This window comes from Cyprinodon tularosa, unplaced genomic scaffold, assembly GCF_016077235.1.
Source record: "Cyprinodon tularosa strain WSP-4 unplaced genomic scaffold, ASM1607723v1 ctg126, whole genome shotgun sequence".
NCBI classification, from domain to species: domain Eukaryota; kingdom Metazoa; phylum Chordata; class Actinopteri; order Cyprinodontiformes; family Cyprinodontidae; genus Cyprinodon; species Cyprinodon tularosa.
In genome coordinates, this window is record NW_024038070.1 from 1,242,739 (window position 1) to 1,266,498 (window position 23,760).

At 38.8% G+C, this 23,760-nt stretch overlaps 1 protein-coding gene across 2 annotated transcripts in view; it reads right to left on the reverse strand.

Moving 5' to 3' along the window:
* Nucleotides 1–23,760, reverse strand: part of sept9b (septin 9b) — a 115,741-nt gene that overhangs the window by 77,787 nt on the left and 14,194 nt on the right. Inside the window, exon 2 of one of the 2 annotated variants that reach the window (XM_038276663.1) lies at nucleotides 18,360–18,422. In XM_038276663.1, coding sequence (XP_038132591.1) covers nucleotides 18,360–18,422 — 63 coding nt within the window. Of the gene's footprint in view, nucleotides 1–9,683; nucleotides 9,832–18,359; nucleotides 18,423–23,760 lie in introns of those variants that run through there. The other variant, XM_038276666.1, reaches the window with a different exon arrangement.

A 23,760-nucleotide genomic window follows, 5' to 3' on the forward strand; every position in this document is an offset into this window, starting at 1 on the left:
ACATAGATTAAGGTGACTTTTTCTTAACACAAAATAAATAAATTAATTAAAAAAGTTTCTTCTTTTTGTTATTTGGCTCCTGCAACAAAAAAACATGCTTTTTATAAGACAGGCTGTTACAAATGTCTGCCATTGAAAGCCAGTAGATGTGCATGGGGCGAATAAATCCTAAAATATACCCTAATGGAAGAAATAAAATATGCAAATGGTTGGATAATTGAAATTATTTGGATTTGAAGTTGCAGTTCACCTCTTTTTCTTCTCTCGAACGAGCAGATGAAGTGTATCATCCTTGCACGAAATCTATCTTTGCTTGCTGGAGATTTTAGGAGTATAAAACTCTCCCTTTAAACGTGTTCTTTATAACAGAATCAAAGTTCATACATTTTGTTGACATAGGCATGCTCACTGATCTGTTGATTCTTATCATAGATAAAAGCTTTTACTGTACAAATACATAACTGTGAGATTAATGTTACACTACATTACAGCTGAACCTGGCAAAGAATGAAATCTAAAAAAACGTATCATCGGCTGCCACATGTGGCAGACACTGATATCACATGAGAAGTCAGACCCAGATGCTACACAAAGCGTTTGAAAAGATCATGTCTTTCATTCTTTTAGATTAAAGGCATTGACTTAACGCTGCTTCTCTGAGCCATATCTCCCCTCATTCAGATGGAAAATAAACATTCATAGCAATTAAATATGTTCTCCCTCTCTCACTAAACCTAAGTTCCACCAGCAGAGGTCAGTGTTATACTTAAAATATTACCCGCCTCCCTCTGAGCATGTAGTGCAGGTGGAAGCAGTGTCACTACTGTACTGTTATCCAATCTGCAGCTAGCTGAAGATGGAAACATGAGGAGAACGTTATCCAGACACACCCTGGACCCAAACAGCACGTCATGTCAAACACGTGTGTGTGTGAGATTCCTTTACCATGCCACAAACACTCAGAGACAAACACATCCAGATACACAACATCCAGGAGTGATCAAACTTCCTAAACGACAAATTCAGTTTCTTTTACTGGTACTTTTATGACCAACATTAAGCTCTTTATTGTTTTACAGCTGAAGGACAAGCTGTCCTGTGGGGTATACCTCCACCACTTCTGCACATGTAGAAATTAATGTAGGGAAACCAAATCTAACAACAGAACAACACGTTTCAGCTTGTTCTTTGTCAATAAAGCTGGATTCTTAGTATTTTAAGTGTTGTTGGAGTCTTAATCTCACTAGCTCTTTCTGTGCACCTTAGAAGGAGAAACTGTGTCATAGAACAAATAATGACTACATTTTTATGTCTTTTTGGTCATTGAGACTTTTGGTAAACATTAATTTCCAACTCCTACTACATCTTCCCGATTAGTTTTCAGACTGAACTTCAGTTTTGTCATTTACAAATATAAATATAATTAGCTTAAAACCAGTCCTTCTTGATGGCATTTTTTTACAACAGTTTTGAGTCTTTAGAAGCTTCAAAAAGTTTTTATCTGGACTCCACCCAATCATTGTTCCCACCACATCTGTTCAGTATCACTATTCACGGTGGAGAAAGTTTCCCCACAGCATGATGCTACCACCAACTTCTTCCACCATAGGAATGCTTTATCCCGGCTTATTTGAAGTTCTGGTTTCCTGCTAGACCAGGCATCCCCAAAGCGGGTCCTCGAGGGCCGCTGTCCTGCAGGTTTTAGAGGTTTCCTTGCTGCAGCACAGCTGATTTTAACTGAAACTTGATTAACAGGCTTTTGCTCAACTGCAAACATCATCAGCTGTGATAAAGTAGGGAAGCCTCTAAAACCTGCAGGACAGCAGTCCTCGTGGACTGACTTTGGGGATTCCTGTGCTAGATTGAAGAGTGTGTAAAACAAGTAAAAAAAAAACACTTAAAGTCGTAGGGAAATCATATTTATATGTCAAATCATCCTGGAAAATGGAGCAAATGTCAAATGCAATTATCTATCTACCTAGCAAAATAATCCTGCTTGACAAGATTTCTGGAATTGAAGGGGCTATAACATACTAAATCAAAAATTTCGAGCTTTTAACTTTGTCAAAGTATTAACACACATGATTCAGGTCCAATTCGATCCCACCCAAGTCATGGCACTAAGAGCTTAAGGATATTGGATGGGGCTGGTCAGACTGCAACTGTTTTTGTGTAGCTCCACCAAAGGTAGACCCGTGGTCTATGTTAGTGGGACCTACACAGCAATTCAGCTGCATTGTTTTCTCTGACAGCAATAGCGACATGGTGGCAAACTTACCTCTTGCTAACACTTCTAAATCATGTTTTTGTTTTATATAACTTGGTAAGAATCAAATAATTTGCAGAGTACTATTTTGCAGGAACAGCAGAATCAGTTGTTGTCTAATCTGACCAAAGTGCTTTCTTCCACAGGTTTGATGTTCCTCACGGTGTCAGGTAAGCTGCTAATGGGATTTTATTTTAAACAATCGCATTCTTTCTTTCCATGTTCTCCTAACAGTCAGATTTTTGCAGTGAACAACTAATAATGGTCTTGTCAACAAATTCCTCTACATGAGTTATGAATCGACAGTACTCCTCCAGAGTTACCTTACAGGCCTGAAAACTTCTCTAAATAATATTCTCCTTGCTTAATCGGTTTAGGACCTCATGTTTCATCAGTTAATCCTACTCTAAGCTCCTCAGCTTCATCAGCATACCTTTTGCTGTGTTCCTTAATCATGATACTTTTCTTTTTCTATTGTCTTATGCATACCTCTGAGATGGTTACATAGGGATTTCTAAAGATTGGATTTTTTTGTGGTATCAGAGTAAAGGGGGGGGGGGGGGGTGAATAAAGAGTGCAGAAAAAGTTTGAACAAAATAAAATGTGAAGAGTTCAAGTTGCATCAATGCTTTTGTAAGGCATATATTCAATATTCAAAATGGGTCATCGGCCTGTTAAATGCTTGCAGAAAAACCTGTATGACTAAAGCTCACAAAAACCCTTTTTATTCAAAGAAAAAATAAACCAATCAAACTTCAGTCTCAGCTTAATTGTAATCTACTCTGGATTCATAACTGAGCTCTTAAAGAGCATCAAAGCATTTGGTTTTATATCACCCAATTTGGCCCCACAAATATACCAGGAGATATTTTCCCACTCACCAAGAGCAATTTGTATTTATCTCTGCTACATATCTTTGCAGGCCCTAGCAAGCCCACAGAGTGTTAGTCCAAACTTCCGTAACAACTATCACAGTGTGAGAAGGCTGGATGTGTTCCACCCAGAAAGGAAATGGATTCATATAACCACATGCATGGAATACATTCATGCCTTGATGTGAATATGTGTGACATCAGCAACAAGAACATGCATCAACATTTTCTTTATTATATTAATCTATGATTAATTTCTAAATTGGTTGAAAACGTGGGGATGAATTGTTTTTTTTTTTTTCCCATGTTCTGCAATAGGCAGCTGCTGGTTTTAAGTTGCACAGAAGCATATAGATGAAGAGAGACAGAGACAGCCGCCTGCTGCTTAATGTAACCTAGAGAGCTAGCAGCAGCAGAGTGGGCCTTGGCCTTCCAGGAGGTGAAAAATGAGAGGAGCTGCAGAGGTCGGAGAAGAGGATAACTTCTATAAATGGATGCCAGGCTGGTGTGGCAGTTGTTAGGGCAATGCCAGGGCAACAAATTACAAATGTCAACAGTTGATCCCCGGAGACATAACAAGAGCAAAGACCTACAAATGAAAAGCAGGAGCAGGTCCAAGTGCCGGAAGGCAAGGTGGCTACAGTACCCCCCAGGTAGTACTGTCTGTGCCTTTTAACAGACATCCTGCAAACTACTGTAAAAGGGTCTACTTCTTGTAAACAATATAGATGCAAACATGGGGAAAACACAAAATTCTTATATACTGTTTTATACAGATATTTCCATTTTATGCTATTGGTATATTAAGTAATTGACATAAAGTAGCAAACAACTGGTAAGTTTAAGAGAAAATGTGCAAAGCTTCAAATAAAACCTTGCAAATAAAAATCTAGAATGTCATGAATAAATGTAAAGCATCAAGCCGAGACTATTGACTGAAAACCAGAAACACTATTAGCAGTTTGTCATGTGTGGAAAAGAAATATGTGGAGAAACTTGTCTTAACAGATACGTCCACAATCAAATGTTTTGGTCTACATGGTGGTGGCAGCATCATGCTGTGGTGACGACATTCTTCAACTGTGACAGTGAAACTGATCAGGGATGAGGAGATGGAGGAGCTGAAAACTGGGCAATATAGACAATTAGAAGATTAGACATGTTTGAGTGGCCTAGTCAAAGTTCTGTGGTAAATCAAATAGATTTATGGACCCAGCAATAAACATTCAAATATGCTCCATCCAATCTGACTTGAGGTCATCAGCAAGACAGAGAGCAAAATGTTCAGTCAATAGATTACACCTGACATAGACCCAAATGACTTAATAGTGCAATTGCAGAGGAAGGTGATTCCACAAGTCATTGACAAAATTTTTCTTAATAAAAACACAGATGATAATTTAACTGTAAAAGATAGATAAGTAAATTGATAAATACATCAAACCCACGTATCAGCTTTCTTTCAGTATCAAATAAAACCTCCATTTTAGAGATCGAGCTTCAGATTGAAGCTAGTGACAAAATTCAAAAAAGTAAAAAAGGGAAATGAAAACTTTACCACTTTATGAAAATCTCAGTTTCTTTAAAAAGAAAAAAAGATTGATGAAGTGTAACACTGACTTATTAAGTGAGCTGTCGCTTAACACAAAGAGGACGGTAATCAATTGGTGTCCATAGTTTTAATTGGATGTTTTTATCTTGTGGTAGTAATTAATAGCAAGTATCCCGGCATAAACAGTTGTTTTTGATTTTACAATCATGTAAGATTCATTGACCAGCCCCTCATTCTCAGTCAGCAGCACCAGCAACAGAGGAAACTCCAGCTTCCTGCTGTGTTAATCCAAAAACAACAAAAGCTTTGTTGGCCTCAAAGCGGAAAACTCACCCATGAGTCACTCTTTACCAAGCAGCCCCATCTGGAGTCAGTATAAACTGATGGTGAGAGCATTATAGTTATCGCAATCTGTGCTTATGTGCAGATGCATGTATAAATTTGATTTTATCAGCTATTATCTCAGTTTACATGGTAACCCCCATAATAAAGAGACCTGGGGAGGCAGTCAGAAAGGATGGAGGAGTGCAGATGTCTCCCCAGGTGTACTTAAAGAGAGGTGACGGTGCTTCTTTAATAGAAACCTGGAGGAATATGTGCACGCTGTGTGAGAAAGACACACAAGGAGCGAGCATGACTAATGAGAGAAGCAGCACCACCAGTTTAAACCCCAGAAGAGAAATATCTGGCTTTTAATTCAGTGCAGCAGTGTGTTCCTGAATGTGGGAATGAACCAAAGAGATATCCCCTCAGTGAGGATCTGCAGCGTCTAATGAAAAGCAGTTACACGGACAAGATAGAGGAACCAAATTGTAACAATAGAAGAAGCATTCAATGGCTGTAAATGCTGTAAAATATCCACATGCAAACTGAAAAAAATCCCCTCCTGAGGCTTTAGAACCCACACAGCCAAGTAGCTTTATCTAAAGTACAGTCACAGCTGTGAAGAAAGCAGCTGCTCAAAACAAATGTTAAACATCAGCAACCAGCCAGGCTTTATCGGATGGTAACACCTGTTGGAAACTGAGTGTCTGCACCATGTGCACACATACACACACATACACAATGGCATATCGTTCAACAGCTTTATGCTCTGTTGTTGCATATTGGTGATGCATGCACACAGATGCTGCAGCCCTGCACGTGTGCATCCCAAGTAAAGACTTGGATGGAATACTGAGCACAGCTGCCCATGACCAGAAATGAATTCCACTTGGCTTTAATTTCTCTCACCATCTTCCCTATTTCTCTCACGGGTAAAAATGTTGGCTTAAACTATGAAGCCAACATTTTTGTTGTCTTTCCTGTTCTTGCCAATGCAGATGCTCACTAGTGCATTTCTCCATTATTGAAAAGCACCAATGACACAAAAAGAATAAATGCACCTAATGTTTAAGCAGTCACAATCCTGACAGAAGCATCACCCTTAATGCTTTATTGAAAAGGATTGCAGGTGAAAAGGGTTGTTTTGCAAAGAGAAGAGATAAAGGGGACTTTTTTAACTCAGCATCTCCACCTACTGGATAAAGAATATATTACATCTAAAAGCTAGAGACTTCTCTCAGTGACTTTCTAAAAGTCTGCAGCTGCTCTAACAACCATAGCCATGACATTTGGAGGAGGCTCTGACTGTCATATGAAATGGTCAGCTGACCCTATTGACACGGGCAATTAATGAGACACATCAGCCCCTTTATGGTCTGTTCAGAGTCACAGTGGTTTCTGCTGAGTTCTACTGAAAAACACAATCGTCGTTGATTCATGTTAGGGAAAAATGTGAAGAGGACACAAATGTGGGCTTGCAAGAGCATAACTGATTAGCATGAGGAGGACTGATTTAGGCAAGGCAGATGGTAGATAGGAGTAATAATGAAACATGACCATGGAAAATGAAACATGTAATAACAGAGCTAGAAGCATCAATTAATTGTGAGGTGGTCAGAAATGGTCAGATTTAATATGTTTTTATGAACATTAAAATACTGTATTTACCAAAGACTGGGAGGTTCATTATTGTTCATGTATATTGTCCATCTGGTGTTCAAATAAACATATTGTTTAAAGCTATGCAGTGCTTTTCATTCTATTTCTTTTAAATAATTTGTGTTAAATGCTTAAATTCTGCTGGGATTTTCAAAAGTATTCACACCTCTTTTACATTTAATTAACTTTATTTGGAATCGCTGAGCTTATTAGTGCAAAGCTGTGACAAAAGAAGAAAAAAAACTGTTTTTTTTGGACATTTTTCCTCTTAAAACTCAAACTTTAATAACTCATATAAGAAGAAGCGCTGCAGAAAACAGTGTTTAGTTAATATAATCATAAAAGCATAATTTCAGTTCTGAGAAGGCTTTTTTTTTTACATCACTTTGTTGAAGAGAGAGCTGACAGGTAAAGGATACTGTTGCAGAGTAGTTTAAAGCTGGGTTAGATAATTAAAGAAAATTTAAAGCTTTAAACATCTAACTGTCTAGCTCATGTAATGCAAAACAGTTGAGCTACCAGGATACTGTATGACTTTCATGCTAAACTTAAGAAACATGTAAGGGGAGCATTGATCAGAAGAAAAAAAAAACAACTGCAAAGATCCAACGCTTACATTCAAATACCTGTTTACAGTTTTTATAAAAAGGCAACAAAACAAAAACCATTATTAAGAGAAACTTCTGAAAGTTTGCCCAAAGTCTTGTAGGGGACACAGTAATATATAGAAGAGGCTTCAAATGTTACCTGTTTTTTACATTTAATGTTAAACTTGCACATTCCATATCAACCTACATGTAAACACAGCATCCTTAGCTCAAAAAATGGAGGATGTGTCATGCTGTGGGATGCTTTTCTTTAGCAGGGCTGGTCAAACACTTTGGTGGTAAGGTGTGAGGTGTTAATATAGGAAGATCCACGAAACACCTAGTTAAGACGGTTAAAAGACTTGAGATGAAGAAAACAAGTTGAGCTAAAATCGAGTGGTTTAGATCCAGTCAAATTCAGGTTATAAATCCTATTTAAAATCTGACCACATGGTAAAATCTGTGAAATAACAGGAAGAAACTAAAAAGACAAATTGATGAGGAGAATACTAACTCATGGGCAGTGTTTGGAAATTTGTTTGGAAAGAGCTTTAATTAAAAAAGTAAAAATGTTTATCTTTTACTTTACAGTTGATCTCCATTTCATGTAGAAAAACAAAACACAATGTAGTTTGTGGATGTAACAAAACTAAATATGAAAAAGTTGAGGAAAAGTTGTAGCTTTGTATCAGACCAGGTGAAAAAGTTAGGCATATAAGTAGATCATTTGAAATTATCTACTTCAGTGGATGTAAAAATGGAAATAAAGAAGCTGTGGTTGAAAACATTTATATTGGAAGAATGCCATTTACCTGAATGAAAGCTGTACACAGCTGACTGAATAAGAGAAATAATTACTTGGATCAATATCATAGAGAAAAAAATGTACCTCTGACAAAAGAGAAACTAAACTAATCAGAGATCGATGGTATTCAAGATTTTTTTGGGGACATCAGATGGTTTTATCTAGAATTTAAATACCTTTGCTTACTTTGCACAAAGCAGACATGCATTTGGAGCTGAAATGTCACAGAAGTGTCTTCCATAATAAACAACACTATGAAGTCCTTCCCATAGATAACATACAGTAGATGACATTTTACAGGGCTTACTCCCTGCAACATGTCCATTACACCACCTGTTGTTAACAGGCTCTGCATTCCTGATTTCTTTACTCTAACCCCTTCGTCTGCTGTGTCCCGTCTGCCCACATACACTCAAATCATAGCAAATACTGACACATACATGTCTCCAATACATCCATTATATATCTGGACATCAGAACCTTATCCTTTATGATCCTTTACTTTGGTTGTCAAGGGACCACAGTTTAAACATCAAAGGGGTTCAAGGATCAGTAAACAGCTTGCTTTACCTCTAGCCTTAAAATTACAGATCCCATCTAAGTGAAAACCCATGCTTTGCCTCACATTTCCAAGCAAACAAGAGAAATTATAGGGTACAGGAGAAGTACAGTGGGAGAACATGCCATACTTGTGTTAAAAAGACATGTGCTGCCTGCAGACCAAAGAGGTTTACTTTAAATTAACTAAAACACAATTTTATTAGTAAATTCTGTAAAAACTACTGCATAAATTTGTACACATTTAAATGCACCAAGACCAACCCAGAAAACCAGGTTCATTATGTGTTGGAAAATACATAATGAATGCATTAGTAAGCATTCAAAGCCTGCTAATGAAAGATTAATAAAACTGTAATGGCTTGCTACAGACCCTTGGAGAGAACCTGGAAGTGCAGGGCCACATTTCATAAAACCTAAAAGTTCTGCAAGCTGTTAGGTCACTAGTGAAACCCCTCTGATGACTTCAGCACAATAAACAGCACCTATACACACAAACAGACTTCTGAGAGTTTTTAATTCAGAGTGAGAGCTTTTATTTGCTGATCTCTAACCCTTTGTTAACTAAAGGAAAGTCTGAATGAGGATCAAAGTAGATTAAGCCACACGGGACAAGAGTAGTACTCTTTCCTGTTTTCATCCTAGTAAGAATATGGGGGAAGCAGAAATGTCTGGATAGAAAGTGATGGTTTGTGTCACTTCAGACGAGTTAGGTTTTCCAAAATCTAAAATAAGAAAAATATATATAATTCTAAGAGGAAATTATTGTCAGTTGTCCCTAAAGAAAGATTGTAAGGTAAGAGAAGAGACAAAAAAGGTAGCAAATCTGACAGTTACTGTCCAAAAGCTGCAACAAAAGGTCTGCAGAGCTCCCAGCTACTAACCCCCCAAAAAACATGCAGTCAGCAAACAGGCCAGAATGAGCAAGTGGAAAATACCACAGAGGGGGGAAAACAGAATGCAGTAGAAAAGTGTCTCGGTTGCAGAAAAGCAGCAGATCTAAGTACAGAGGGGAGAAGTTACAGCTCCTCTCAGCTGAGAGGTCCACAGTTTGTCTTACCTGAAAATTTGTCCCCCTCCATGACGGGATAGCTCCCTCCACAGCCACATGTAGTTTCTACTCTTTCGCTCCTCTCTCTCTCTCCCCCCCCTCTTCCCTCCCAACTTTTTTTAGACTTCCCTCCTCTCCAGTCAGCGGCTCCCTCTCTCCTTCCCTTGCTTCCTCTTCCTCCTCCTCTCGCTCTCTTTTTCCTTCCAGCCTCTTGATTCTTCTTCTCTCTCCCGGCTTTGTTCCTGTCCCTGCTAATGAACTCGGAATTACGACACCCCCATGATCATATGTTGCATTTTCAGCCTTTGCTTTCTTCTTTCCTCCACTTACTTAAAAAAAAATCTCTCCTAAGACTGAAGCTGCATTGTACATTGAAAATAGAAACCATTAGCTTTGCCATGTGACATGAACAGACTCTTGTTGGATGAAAAATAACCTGCAGAACAAGAAAACTCTTCAGCTCCTTGTGTTAGAGTGCTGTGATTCATCTGATACCAACTGTAATCTTCTTGAGTCCAAAAGTATGTCTTGGTTTCCTCATGCTGTAAATGATACAACTCTGTAATGAAAAGTGATAGCCTGCTGAAATAATGCTGAAGTCCCATAAAAATAATGAAAATTAAAAACGGGAAATCTTGCCAGAAATGTTTGAAAAGTCAACAGAGAGCAGTAAGGCATTCATGTTCCCAGCGAGGATGAAAGAAACAAGGAAAGAAAGAGTTTGAGAGATTTGAACTGTGAAACGTCAGCCCTTCACTCCGAAATGTGTGTTCAGGAAACTGAGATGACCTCTGACCATTGGCACGTCTCTCATACTGCGCCCGGGGTCATAGGTCACATGGAGAGCGTCTGAGCTCTGATAGAGAGCTCAAACATACTCAGACATGTCAGTCTGCTGTCTTGCGCAACCTCCCATCAACCCACTGACCTGCATTCGGCTAAATGTTTATGGCAAAAATGTTTTTGCACTTTTATTTATCTTCACTTTCAGACATTTAGAATATGTGGATGGTTTAACTGAAAGTTTGTTTAAGCATAAAGGGCCACGCACTGTTATTTATAATGTTTTTAAATTATGAAGGTGGACTATTAATTAGTTCTATAGATAATAGGGTTGTCACGATACTAAACTTTTCAACTCGATACCGATACTAAGGAAAATATTCGATACTCTATACCATTTTCGATACCACAAGGATAAAATTTCAACAGAAATATTTTCATTAATAATTAAAATACAATAAATAAATACAATAAACAATAAGAACAACATTTTGAGGTTGTTTGCTGTGCACAGTATTTAGCAAGCTTGATAAAAAACTTACAAAATTAAAATTAAGTTTTCCTTACTTGGCTATGCTTTGCACACATAACAATGACACTAGCCAAACCGGTTAAGAAACAAAAATAATTCTCAGCAGCTGCAACTGTTACAAAAAAAGTCTGAAACTGAAAAGTGCACCGAATTATTCAATCACACAGTGTTCAGAAAGTGCATTTTCCTCTATTCTGCACTTTAGATGAATGACTGTTTAGGTGCAACTGGTACTCGATACTTTTGAAAATGAGTATTGTATCCGGATACAACATTTCAGTATCGATACTTTTTTGAGTATCGATACTTTTGACAACCCTAATAGATAAGTATACCATATCATTTAGAGTAATCAAAGAAAAAATAGAACACATTATAAAAAAAGCTTTAAAGAATGAAAACCAAGGCAGGTATCAGTTTGCACAACACCTGTAGATGTCCGAGAATACGAGAATAAGTCGTCCTTTACTCCAAATTTAATCCATCAGTTGGCCTTGATTTATAAAGCATCTTACAGAAAACCAAATATCAGACAAGGCACATTTTTTTCAAGTAAAAGATAGTAACATGCATAAAGAATCACAATACAAGTCCTTTTCAATATCCCACGATAATAGTAATTATGGGGGGCTGCACAGTGGAACGGTGGGTAGCTCTGTTGCATTGCAGCAAGAAGGTTCTGGGTCCGATTCCTAGCCCGGTGTCTTTCTGCACGGAGTTTGCATGTTCTCCCTGTGCATGCATGGGTTCTCTCCGAGTACTCTGGCGTTCTTCCACAGTCCAAAAACATAACTTTTATGTTAATTGGCTTCTCTAAATTCTCCTTAGGTGTGAGTGTGTGAACGCTATTAGAAAAACTTTCTAAAAGTAATGTAAGCTTTTAAAACCAGTAGTTTCAGTAGCAGAATTTGGATACAAATTATCACAAGGCTCTTTGATTCATCACAGGATGTAAAAAGGTTACTCTGCATCACACTTTACAGTCTGTGGTTAACTACCCTTCACTTTGCAGACTTAGACTATTGCTTTGGTTTATTTTCTTTTATGAATCAGTAATAACTGGTGCGTCTAACTTCCTATCCTGGCAGAGCAGCTGCAGGCTCTGCTCTCTGGTATTTATAACAGTTGCTTTAGTCCAAACAGAGGTTAGGGAGAATGAACATTATTACAATCATTTTTCTACTTGGAAATACCTCTTTCTACTCTGTAAAAAAAAAAAAAAAAAAGCATCACTGGATGGCTGTTCTAGTTCTTAATGTTTCATTTCCACCGGGTTTGTTTTTTCTGTGATCTTTTTCAGTTCATTGTTCAATAACTTTGTCCTGAATACAGTTTTTTCACATATTGGTATTCTAACTGTATGTAAAATAAAATATTCTGTTAAAAACAACCTATATTGTCACAATATGATTTTAGTGAGAAAGGCTGAAATAAAAATAAATACCAGTAATAATGAATGAATAAGGATAAAAACAGTTTGTCAGAAGATTTATGGTAGAATAAATTTTTCTTATATAGTTTACTCACATATTTGCTCATTTTAATGGACTGTCATATTAGCACCCCCCAATGGTCAAAATGTGGAACTATTTTAAGTCACGCCAAACACCAAACGTGTCAGTGAGAAAGCAAAACCTGTCAGTTCTTCACATGTTGCTTCTAAATTATAATTAATGTGGTTTAATCAATATTTCTGTCAGGATACAGAACAGTGTCTCCTTAAGTGGATAAGGAAAGGAGCTAGTGCAGAACAAAAAAAAAAAAAATTAGGATAATAAATCTATTGACAGCAGATCTGATGGTGCCACCTGCTTAAGGAAATAGGAAACAATGTGGAGTAAAGATCTTGGACAGAATCATCACTGTAATCAAGTTTTTATTTAATGTGTTAATGTAAGTTATCCTGTTGGTTTTAAATTTGCATATTAGATTTGTCAACTTGTGTTATATTTTCTATTTTTCTTTTTCTATCAACAGTCTTATAAAATCAGCTAATCACTTGGTATTTTCATAGTCTTGGTACTGATGGCTGGCTTAATCGTTTACTCTTTTCACCTGTCTAATTGGCCAAGTGGGTCATTCACAGTTCATCTTGTCCACCTGGTTCCTGCTGCTATTTATGCTGCCGGTTTCCCTGCCATCGGAGCAGATTATTCTAGCTGTTGGTGAGACTAACTCTATGTTATTCCCATTCTCTGATCCTGACCTATTTCTGCTTGTTGGACTTCCAAGTTTTTGCTTTGCCCCTGTTTGCTCTGTAAATTTGATCTGTTCTGATTGATTCCTGGATTCTGCTGGTTAACTGAACTGGGGCCCGTGTTCTGACCTCAGCTAGGATTCTCCTTTGGTACCTCCTCAGCTCTCTGATCTTATGGTCTAGTAACCTGGTTATGCTTCCACTAGGGCTTTGGATTTCCCCTCACGGATACTGCTGCTCCACACCGTCGGCTGGCGTCAGCTCTGCTCATCACTCTGAACTCTGGGACAAATCTCCCGTTAGGATTCTACCAGTGGCGGCCGGCCCATAGGGGGCGCTGGGGCACCGCCCTCCCTGATAAGAAGAGAGAAACGTAAAATATATTTTTAGAAATTAACTCATAAATGTCAGTTTTACTCTCTAGAGTGTGTACCTATAAGCAAAACAAATTATATAAACTACATTTCCCTATCTACTGTCATTAATTTGTGGATTTCCACAGACAGACTCCTACCGTCTCTGTTCTGGGGGCTGTGATCAGACAGCCCCACATTTGCAGAGAATCTGTCAATCATGTACTATTGCTAGGTGAATTTAATGGCCAATCAGCGTCTCGGAACTTTATGGTCTTGGGGCTCTGAAAATACTGCGCTTTAACAGGCTTCTGAACCCAAGCGCAGGTGCAGACAGTTAGAGGGAAGATGGCGAATGTATCGAACGAGATGCAGCTTCCACCAAATTCGGTGAGATCCTTATTTATCTACCCGTTTGCCAGAAGAACATCCCTGTTGTAGGATATGAACATTTCATGTCATGGTTATTGTGACTGTGAGGAATCCACCTCGTCGCTTAAAACAACCTCTCTAACTTTGCGCGCCACACACACATTCCTGTTATACTGTGTTTGTGAGGACCAATACACTCGCGCTGAGCCAAGTAGCTCCATGAACTTAAAACACACAAGCTGTTCCTGGTTACCTGCTGGCGTATTGAGGGTGCACACTTAATATTTCAGTGGGGTTAGCCGTGTGTGTGTGTGTGTGTGTGTGTACGTGTTTATGCTATGGGGACTTGTCATCTTCAGTCTGGCTGCGTCTTTGCTGGGTTCAAACCCAGTTTGGTGTAATTGAATAAGTCAATGAATCTGTGTAAAAGAATTAAGTTGTAAAAATTATTTGTTTTTGTACATCAATTGTTTGTGGAGGTAATATATGGACAAAACTGATTTATGAGAAGAAATCAGAAATAAGAGAGCCTGTAGGGGCTTAAACTATTTAATGAGGGCTGTGGGAAGAAAAGCGGCAATTTTTGTTTTCTGTTTCTTTGTTACATTGCTGGTAACTGGAGGGAGGCTGAGGCCCAGAGTATCTTGTACATGTTTAGTTTCTTTTGCACCCTGTTTTGAGTTTTTGAGCACAATAAATCACCAACACCGGTAACCCGACTGAGCCTGGATTCTTGGAGGCCAAAGAACCCCGTCACAGTGACCCAAATCATTCCTGTTACTGTTATTATATAGTAAATTAAATCATTACTGTTAAATTGTATGTATTGTCCAAATGTTTATTTGAATTCTTATTCCGGATTAGTTGGAGACATACACTAGGCTATATCAGCCCCACCAAAAATATTTTTCACCAGCCGCCACTGGATTCTACTTCTTTCTCCGGGATCGAACTGAACTCAGAACCAGGTTAGAGACTTTAGCTCATAGTTGTGGCCAGACTTAGATTCTAAGTCACTAACCTGAGTTTCTCTTTCTATGGAGTATCCTGTGTATTCGCCCTGATCCTGATCTGTCTGCTTAAATATTGGGTCCACAGTTCCAAGTTTCTGACAGGTATAGCACATATGCATTGTGAGGACGGCTTTAAAATTAACATTAGTGACTGCATAGTAAATTATGTTTGTTTAGCTTTCAGTCTTTAATCTGAGCCGATAAACATAAAGAGTGAATCTTTATTAGCGCAATCAGAGGTTTCCTATGGCATAGCTTGGATATATGAATCATTATTAAGTAATTGATCTGTGCTGTATCTCTAAATTGGAACACTCATGTCACTAATATCTTTTAACTGCCACCTCTAATTTCTGGGCATCTTTAAACAATTAAAGAAATATGGTCTGTAAAAAAAATAAATAAAAAAAACTATTTATGCTGCAGTATCAGAAGTACAGAAGGGTGGTGCTGGTGAGTTATTAACTTTAAGCAGTGTATCTCTCTGTAGGGCAAAGAAAGACAAGGCAGATCCCCAACAGCGTCCTAAGTTGTCTGCTTTGTGTAACACAGTTCAGCAGCCATTCATTGTTTGAATGATTCATTGGTCAGGGCTAAGTGCCCAAACAACCAAAAAAAAAAAGCATTCCTCTCAAATCAGTCAAGCAGTGGAATGAAAAGAAGAGAAAACGAAGGAAGAAAAGAAAAGACACACACACACAATAAAAAATAAAAATGGAAGAGATATTGCTCAAGAACACTTTAAAGGTTACAAGGAGGTCTGGCTCCTTGGAAGTACATTATGAGGAAATGAGGGATGACTCAAGACAGAGCACTGTAAATTATGGACTATATTACAGGGCAGTGTTGATATGTAATCTAAATATGGAGATTATGTAATCGGCCTTTGCTTCAACTGCAAACTCTACTTGCTTCCTGTATTTACAATTATATTGTTATTTCTATTTTAAAATAAACTCTAATGTCACTATCAGCATACATCGCATAGCAACTTATGTCCAGCTATAAATATAGAGCTTAAAAGACTCTGTATGTTCAGCTAAGCTTGACCTGCTGAGACGAGTGTCACAATCAAAAGAGGCAGAATGCTCAGCAGCTTTCTGTTTGTATGGACTCTACTTGCAGTTATGAATATTAACAAACATGTGCTTGTGGGCTCCTAAATTTGCTACGTTGACAGAAGTTTTGCATGCAGGAATCTCCCTAAACCATGCTAACAATCCCACAGGAACACAGACAGATACAGTGGTAACGTCAGGGAGTTCTGCTGACAGAGAGCTTTATAAACAGCTTTTAGCTCATTCTAAGGGCTTGGTTTTTATAGGGTGCATATGCACCTAAGCCTTCCAGTTAGATGCCTCATTTACTTTAGTTCACTCTTGAGGGATCAAAGCCTTTTTAGTTATACCCAAGTAGAAACCTGAACGTTTGTTCTCTTTAAGCACACTTAAATCCTTGGAATAACCTCAGCCAGCAACACATCTTACATCAGTAGTGACTTGGGTAAGCCTTAATCTTTGTTTTCCCATCAATATTACACCTTGGCCCATATAAAACCAAAAAACTTGATCACTGGTAAAAAAAAAAAAAAAAAAAAAAAGCAAACAGCCAGAACCATTATGAACCAGATATATCAAATCAGAGAGCAGCTTTGGAGACATTAGCCGCCATTTAGACATGAACAAACACTGTTGCAATGCCTAATCCCCATTGACTGGAATTATTAAAAAAAGCAATAGATAATGTATTCAGGGTGTCAATGACATAACTTTTCCTTTTGCATCTGTTCCCTATGCCCTGGATAGTACACCACTTTCAGGTATTCATCCCAAAGTGTTTCCTTTTTTTTTAACATTTGGAAAATATGATAGTGCCTATTTTACTTGTTCTATTTTACTTGTTCTTTTGTACTTCCTATAGTAATTTTAAGAAATTACATTTTTGGAAATTTTTATATTTGTAGCTGTTTTTACTGTATGTTTTTAATGTGGACCCCAGGAAGACTAGCTGTTTGCCATGGCAACAGCTAATGGGGATCCTTAATAAAATTACAAAATTACAAATTACTCATACTTGGCTACTATCATTTATCACATGGGTCAGATATCAAAATACTGTTCTAGCGTCAAAGTATGCAAATAATTGGTGCTGCTCATTTTTTCCACTTCGATAAATAAAAACACGCATCCGTGCATATATTTTAAAGAACAAATGTAGCTAATGCAATGGTGTTTAAATTAGAGGTATGTTCTGCACATGTGCAGACAAATCAAGAAAAACAACCAGAGTAATTTTAGCTGCATCTGTTTTGACACTTATCTTTTGTCTTTTACTCTCTTTGGTACATCCTGAGGGTCATTTTACAGTTCAGCTTTTGTGAGGGCTGCTTACACACAGGCTGCAAACGACTTACAGAGCACTGGCTTGCAAGATTCAGCTTGCATGCTTCAAATATTGTGAAAGCCCTCTGACAAAAGCTCACATAAAAATCCCTCTGTGTGGTAGCTTTAAAAAAAAGGATTTTGTTCTTTAGAGCTCACTTTATCTTAACCCGCCTGCAGCATTTAAACAAATAAGGTCAGTATTGTGATGCTAATATAAAAGCTGTTTCCTTACATGTAGTATTAGCTCTAAATAACACACTGTACAGTCAACGAGAAAAACCTTTTAGAAGTGAAGTAAATCAAAGCTAAGTAAGCTCAGGTGTATCAACACAGTTCCAAAATGTTGTCTGGTCTCACTCTGTGCTTTTATAAGTGAATCAGTTCTCTGCTGCCCCCCAATTATTATCTGCTACCTGGAGAGGAAAGAGCTCACTTAAAAACTGCACACTTAAAATAAACTTGCCTAACATAGAAGTGACTAATGACTGCACTCCCTGCATGCTATGTTTTCTCAACAATCACTTTCTGCATAGGTAATGATCTGTCTCTCTGACCTCTGCAGCATGTTGACTAAAAACAGCAAGAATAAAGTAGGAAGGTTTGTTGTATTCCTTGAACAGGAATTAATCTAAACTTTAAACTCTAAATAACAACAATGACCATAGGTTCTAAAAAATAGAGAAATAAGAAGTGAAAAAAAACAAAAAGGAACTGAAAGTCATCCCTGTTTGAAATTGTTTAAATTGGGAAAAAAATATGTTTTGAATCATTAATTTTTTTTGTACTAGTTTCATTGCTTGTTTTCTGTTTTAATGTGTGTATTTGTTTACTTAATTTGGCTTATCTATCAGATGTAATGAATGTTTTCTTTCTTTTTTTATTAGTGTATTTAATAATAGTAAAAAAATGTAATCTAATTTTTAGTCTCTAACAATTTTTAGTGTAAAACCTCCCTCAAGGATTTAACAAATACATGACAAACCAGTACTTGCAACAAGGCAATATTAAAATGGAGTTTGAACAGAAATGAACAGGGGTGCAGTTGACTTACTGGGACTGGTGATGCCAGATACTTCCCTTTCTGTTCTTCTTACTCGAGCGCTGACTGATCGCACTGAAAAACAAAAACGACCAATTAATAAAATCAGATCAATTTGAAAAAAAATTGATATTCATATGGAATTTAAGAAAATATCTTCTCCAGTTTATTTAAGAGAATCACATGCACACAAGGTCCAGACATGCAAAAGATGATTCAGACACCCAACACAAATCGGTTTAAACATGCACAGAGAAATGTATTTAGTCAGTCAATGACTGTGAAAAGAGGTCTGTCATTTTCATCATAGATACACTGCAACTCAGAGACACGAAACAAAAACAAAAAAATCCAGGATGTGTAACTTTTAGCGGAAAATACAGTAAGTGTTTAGTCAATAACAAATGTTTGACTTAGTGGGTGGTAGTATAACCTTTGTTGGCAATGATTCATCCTCAGCCGGTTTGCACAAACTGTAGTTGGTATTTTGGCCCATTCCTCTATGCAAATCACATAAAAAGCAGTGGTTCAAACTAATTCGAAAGGACCCACCGACCCCTATGTTTTAGGTATTTCCCTGCCTCCACACACCTGACTTAGATAAATGGGTGACTGGCAGACCCCAATGCAGGACAGTGTTTCCAGAAGACCTAGTTTGAAAACCACCGATATACAGCAGTAATCCTTTTCGGGCTATTGCTGTGCAACACAGACTTTCAACTCCCTACAGTAATTGTCAATGTGCTTGAGGTCTAGAGACTGGCTAGGCCACTCAAAGACCTTAAAAGGCTTTTTATAGAGCCACCTATGTTGCAAAGAGCTGTGTTTGGGATCATTTTCAGGCTGGAAGACTGAGCAATGTTCTACTTTCAGTGTTCTCACTGATGGACATGGCTCTCCTTTAAACATGGATAGGCTGCCCTGTCCCCTTTGCAGAAAAATGCCCACACCATATACTGTGACTGGAAAAGCCCATGCATGATGTTTGAACCCACATGCATCTCAGTAGGTATGACGCTCTTTGAAATAAACTTAGTATTTGTCTTTCTCCAAACACAACAAGTTGAGTTTGTGCCGGAAACTTTTCTTTTGCACCTCCTCTCAGTGCAGTTCTAAATTTTTTTCTGGTCTCCTTCAACAGCCCTTTGGTCTTGAATAATGTTGAGCTTGGAGTCTGTGGACGTGTCTTTTATACAGATTAGCTTAGCAGGTGCAATTATTACAGGCAACCAGTGGCAAGCAGAAGAGCTTCTTAAAGTCACAGAACCAATCAGATATCTCCCTTGTTTCAGCCAAACATAAGAACGTACCACATGTGGTCAGTTATTAACTTTCAAGCCAGTCGCATGAATGCATTCAGAATGATCTATACATCTATATAATGGGTGCAGGCAGTTCCTTAGAGGTTAAGCTGCTGAAGCTGCAACAAGGCTACTGGCAATGACAGTGGAGCAGTTTGTCCTTTGTCAGGTGATGTCCGGAGATGTTTCCAGTTTGGTTAGTACCAACACCAATTCTAAGGGCCGCAGCTGAATGATGATCACTTCCAGCAGTTCCATCTGTCAAAGACTGAGGATTAGTACCTACTCTTCCACGTCAGGGGATGGACCACTTTAATAAATGAAAAAGATCTTTATCTTCTTCACCCTACATCACAACCAGATCCGGTCGCTGATTGATTAACTCAACATCATATTGACAGAAAGGTTTAGAATGTTGAACTCATTCATTCATAGCTTTGCATCGCTCTGTTTGCCCGATTCGCACCAACCGCTTTGATCAAAACACACCCTTTGCTTTGCCAACCATTAAGTTGCTTCTGATCGCACCATTACACAGAAATAACACGTATATCAATCCCTCCATTCACATTGTTCTCTGTGTGAATGTACCTCAATACACTTTGTAGGTATGTGTAAGAAAATTCTAGATTAAAGTGTGTATGATGTTTGGTTGTCTTTGTACAGGTGAATAGTTGTGTTTTTATGACTATATGCAAGTATGTAAAAGCAATAGTAAATTTGGTCATATGGGGCCTTTTATAAACATATTTGTGAATATCGAGACTGTTAGCTTCATATCAGGATAGCTTGAGTCTTTTGCAAAAATTATGAAATGTTATTTCATGCAAATCCATGTTAGCCTTAAAGCAATATTTTCAGAGTTATTGTCATATTGGACAAAGGGGGAAAAGGCAGAGCAAACTTGGAATGTACAGCTCATGCTATGTTGACACATTTACAATTTTCTTAAAATAATATTGAACTTCGTTATTAGATAAAATATCTAAAATGGCAGCACAAGGCTGAATGTGTCTCTAATTCAACGGAGATAAAGCATTGTAAACTGACAGACCAGGATAGCTGGTTCCTTTAAGAGTAGATGATTTAAGAGTCATGCAAACTCCCCTCCTCCTGACTCTTACTTTACTGTAATATGCATTTTCATTGTTTCTGTGAGTGTCTTCTAGTATTTAAATCTGGTAAATCTCGGATTGTGTTTGCATTTACTTAAAAGACATCTACAATCTATATTAATTCAATATATTAAATGACTTATGGAGCCAATGTCATGATGGGTTATGGAATCTAGCCCATATGCAGAACAACTCGGAGGCAGAGAAAAAGTTCAAAGGTTTATTTACAAAGATGTATATTAATGAGGACAGGACCAAGGCGGGGAGACTGGTCAGGAATTGGTTCACCGCTGATCTGGAGAGGAGCAGAGCTGCAGAGAGGGGGGAACCTTGTGGGTCCAGAGGCAGTTGACAGGCCGAGGGCTGAGGGCTAGCAGAGCTGAGTGCAGTCAGGAGGAGAACAGAGAACTTGGCAGAGGCGGTCTGAGTGCCGGCAGGCAGGTTCCAGGTTGAGAGCAGAGTGCAGACAGGAGGAGGGCTGAGAGCTGGGCAGAGGCAGCCTGAGTGCTGGCGGGCAGGTTCCAGGTTGGGAACACATTGCAGGCAGGAGGAGAGCTGAGAGCTAGGCTGAGGCAGCCTGAGTGCAGGCAGGCAGGTTCCAGGTTGGGAACACATTGCAGGCAGGAGGAGAGCTGAGAGCTAGGCTGAGGCAGTCTGAGTGCTGGCGGGCAGGTTCCAGGTTGGGAACACATTGCAGGCAGGAGGAGAGCTGAGAGCTAGGCTGAGGCAGCCTGAGTGCAGGCAGGCAGGTTCCAGGTTGGGAACACATTGCAGGCAGGAGGAGAGCTGAGAGCTAGGCTGAGGCAGTCTGAGTGCTGGCGGGCAGGTTCCAGGTTGGGAACACATTGCAGGCAGGAGGAGAGCTGAGAGCTAGGCTGAGGCAGTCTGAGTGCTGGCGGGCAGGTTCCAGGTTGGGAACACAGTGCAGGCAGGAGGAGAGCTGAGAGCTGGGCAGAGGCAGTCTGAGTGCAGGTTGGCTGATTCCTGATGAGCTCTCTCTCTCTCTCTACTGAGAGCTGGGTTGAGACGGTCAGGGTGCAGGCTGGCAGACTCCTGGTTTGGTTCTCTCTCTCTCTCTCTTGAGAGCTGGGGTGAGACGGTCAGAGTGCAGGGCCTTCTGTGTGCTTGCAGGCAGATCACAGACAGAGTCTCTCTCCTAATTTTCCTCTGAGGGCGGGCAGGCAGAGGCTGACAGAGGAAGCCCTCCAGAGTTCAACAGAGAGCAGGTAGACAGATCACCGGCAGAGAAACTCTCCAGAGTTTCAGGTTAACAGGTAGGTTAAACCGTAACTGGCAAACACTCTGGCGTTGGAGTGTTAGTCTCCTCCTCCTTAAGTAGGCCCAAGGCTGATGAGGAGATGAAAGACAGGTGTTGCAGGTGAGCACAAGCCCTCAGGAAGGGATCCTTGGCGCCCTCTGGTGGGCAGGCCTCTGGATCCCAACAGACAGCAGAAACCCTCTGGAAGGGATCCTCGGCGCCCTCCGGTGGGCAAACCTCCGGATCCCAATGGACCCCAATACTCTATGGTAACTAGACCAGCACTGCTTTTTGCCTTAGTAACTTGAACAAAACCCATTAAAAACTGGTGAGCAACAGCGGATAACTGTAATCTATGAATTGTGAAAAAGGCTGATAGCTAATTAGATGATCTATAAATACAGTGAAAATACAGTTCACACCTCCACTGTGTGACTAACAATATTAATTTGTTTAGAAAAAAAAGGAACAACCCTTAGACAGTTTTGCTAAACACCATGTATGTCGTATTATAAAAGGTACCTGTTTATGCAGAGAACTGAACAGAAGCATTAAATTGTCCTTGGCGTGTTTTATTTATATAGAGCATGCTGAAACAGATTTATTACGTGACTAAAATTCTCCCCACTGTAAGAGTGAATGTATTTGATGCTTACACAAGAGATCCCACAGATCTATGACAATGTTTTACTCTGATGTTCCAAGAACAGAAGATGGCCTGTTGACAAGATGCTGCAGGTCGACCACAGTAAGCTGCAACTCTTCTCTGCTGCTTCCTGTCCTCTCTACACTGACGGAAGCTAAGATGAACTAACTTCATCTAACACCTGATGAGTCAGAAGTTCCCATCCTGTTTTGAGCTTCTTAGAAATTCTTCTTGATCAACAAGTCAACAGGGGACATTCAGTGCCTGCTCATCCGACCAGCAAACCCAGCAGTTTCCATCAGTTTTATATAAACTACAGATGTTTTCTCTGAGACAGGAGAGTTTAATGTATCACCATATACTGTGACTGGAAGATTTAAGTAAAGCAACTTCTTTGTGAGGACGGTAATTCTCACAAGAAGTGTACAAATGAAAAAAGACTAAGTGTTCAGTATGTGCACTCTATGCACGTCCCTGAATCTCTGTCTTAACTGCTATCAAAGGAATAAATTTCATGGTTGCATTTAATGGCAAAATAATGAGTCTGAGCTTCATTTATACTCCAGAGTTGAATTTTAAAGTTGCAAGTGGGAAAAAGTAAAAAAAAAAATAACTTTTTTATTTGTGCTTTGTCTCAAGACTTTAAAATACAACATGGCTGCCATGTGCAAAGATCATATCAATCCCTGCACTAATAAGATGTGTATTTGCTAATCTTACAGTTTCTATCATAGTTTTTTTTCTTTTAACATTCTCCTGCAGTGTTTAAAAGCAACTAATGTAGTAAAAAAAAAATTATATTAACTAATAATGCAAATAGTAGTTTTTCTATATTTGTTTCAACGTAAGCTCCATCCAGGACACCATTCGTTTTGGGGACATAATTCCCAGTGCTGGACTTTGCAAAGTTGGGACATATTTGATCACAATTTACATGAACTAAAGCAGTAGATTTTTGGTACTTGGACGATTATCCAGCTTCTGAACTGCCTGGCAGATATGCATGGTTGACTGTTTAAAACTATGTCAGGATAAACCATTTTATCATGATTTCTGTACATTCAATAAAAATATGCTGAATATGATTGATGGA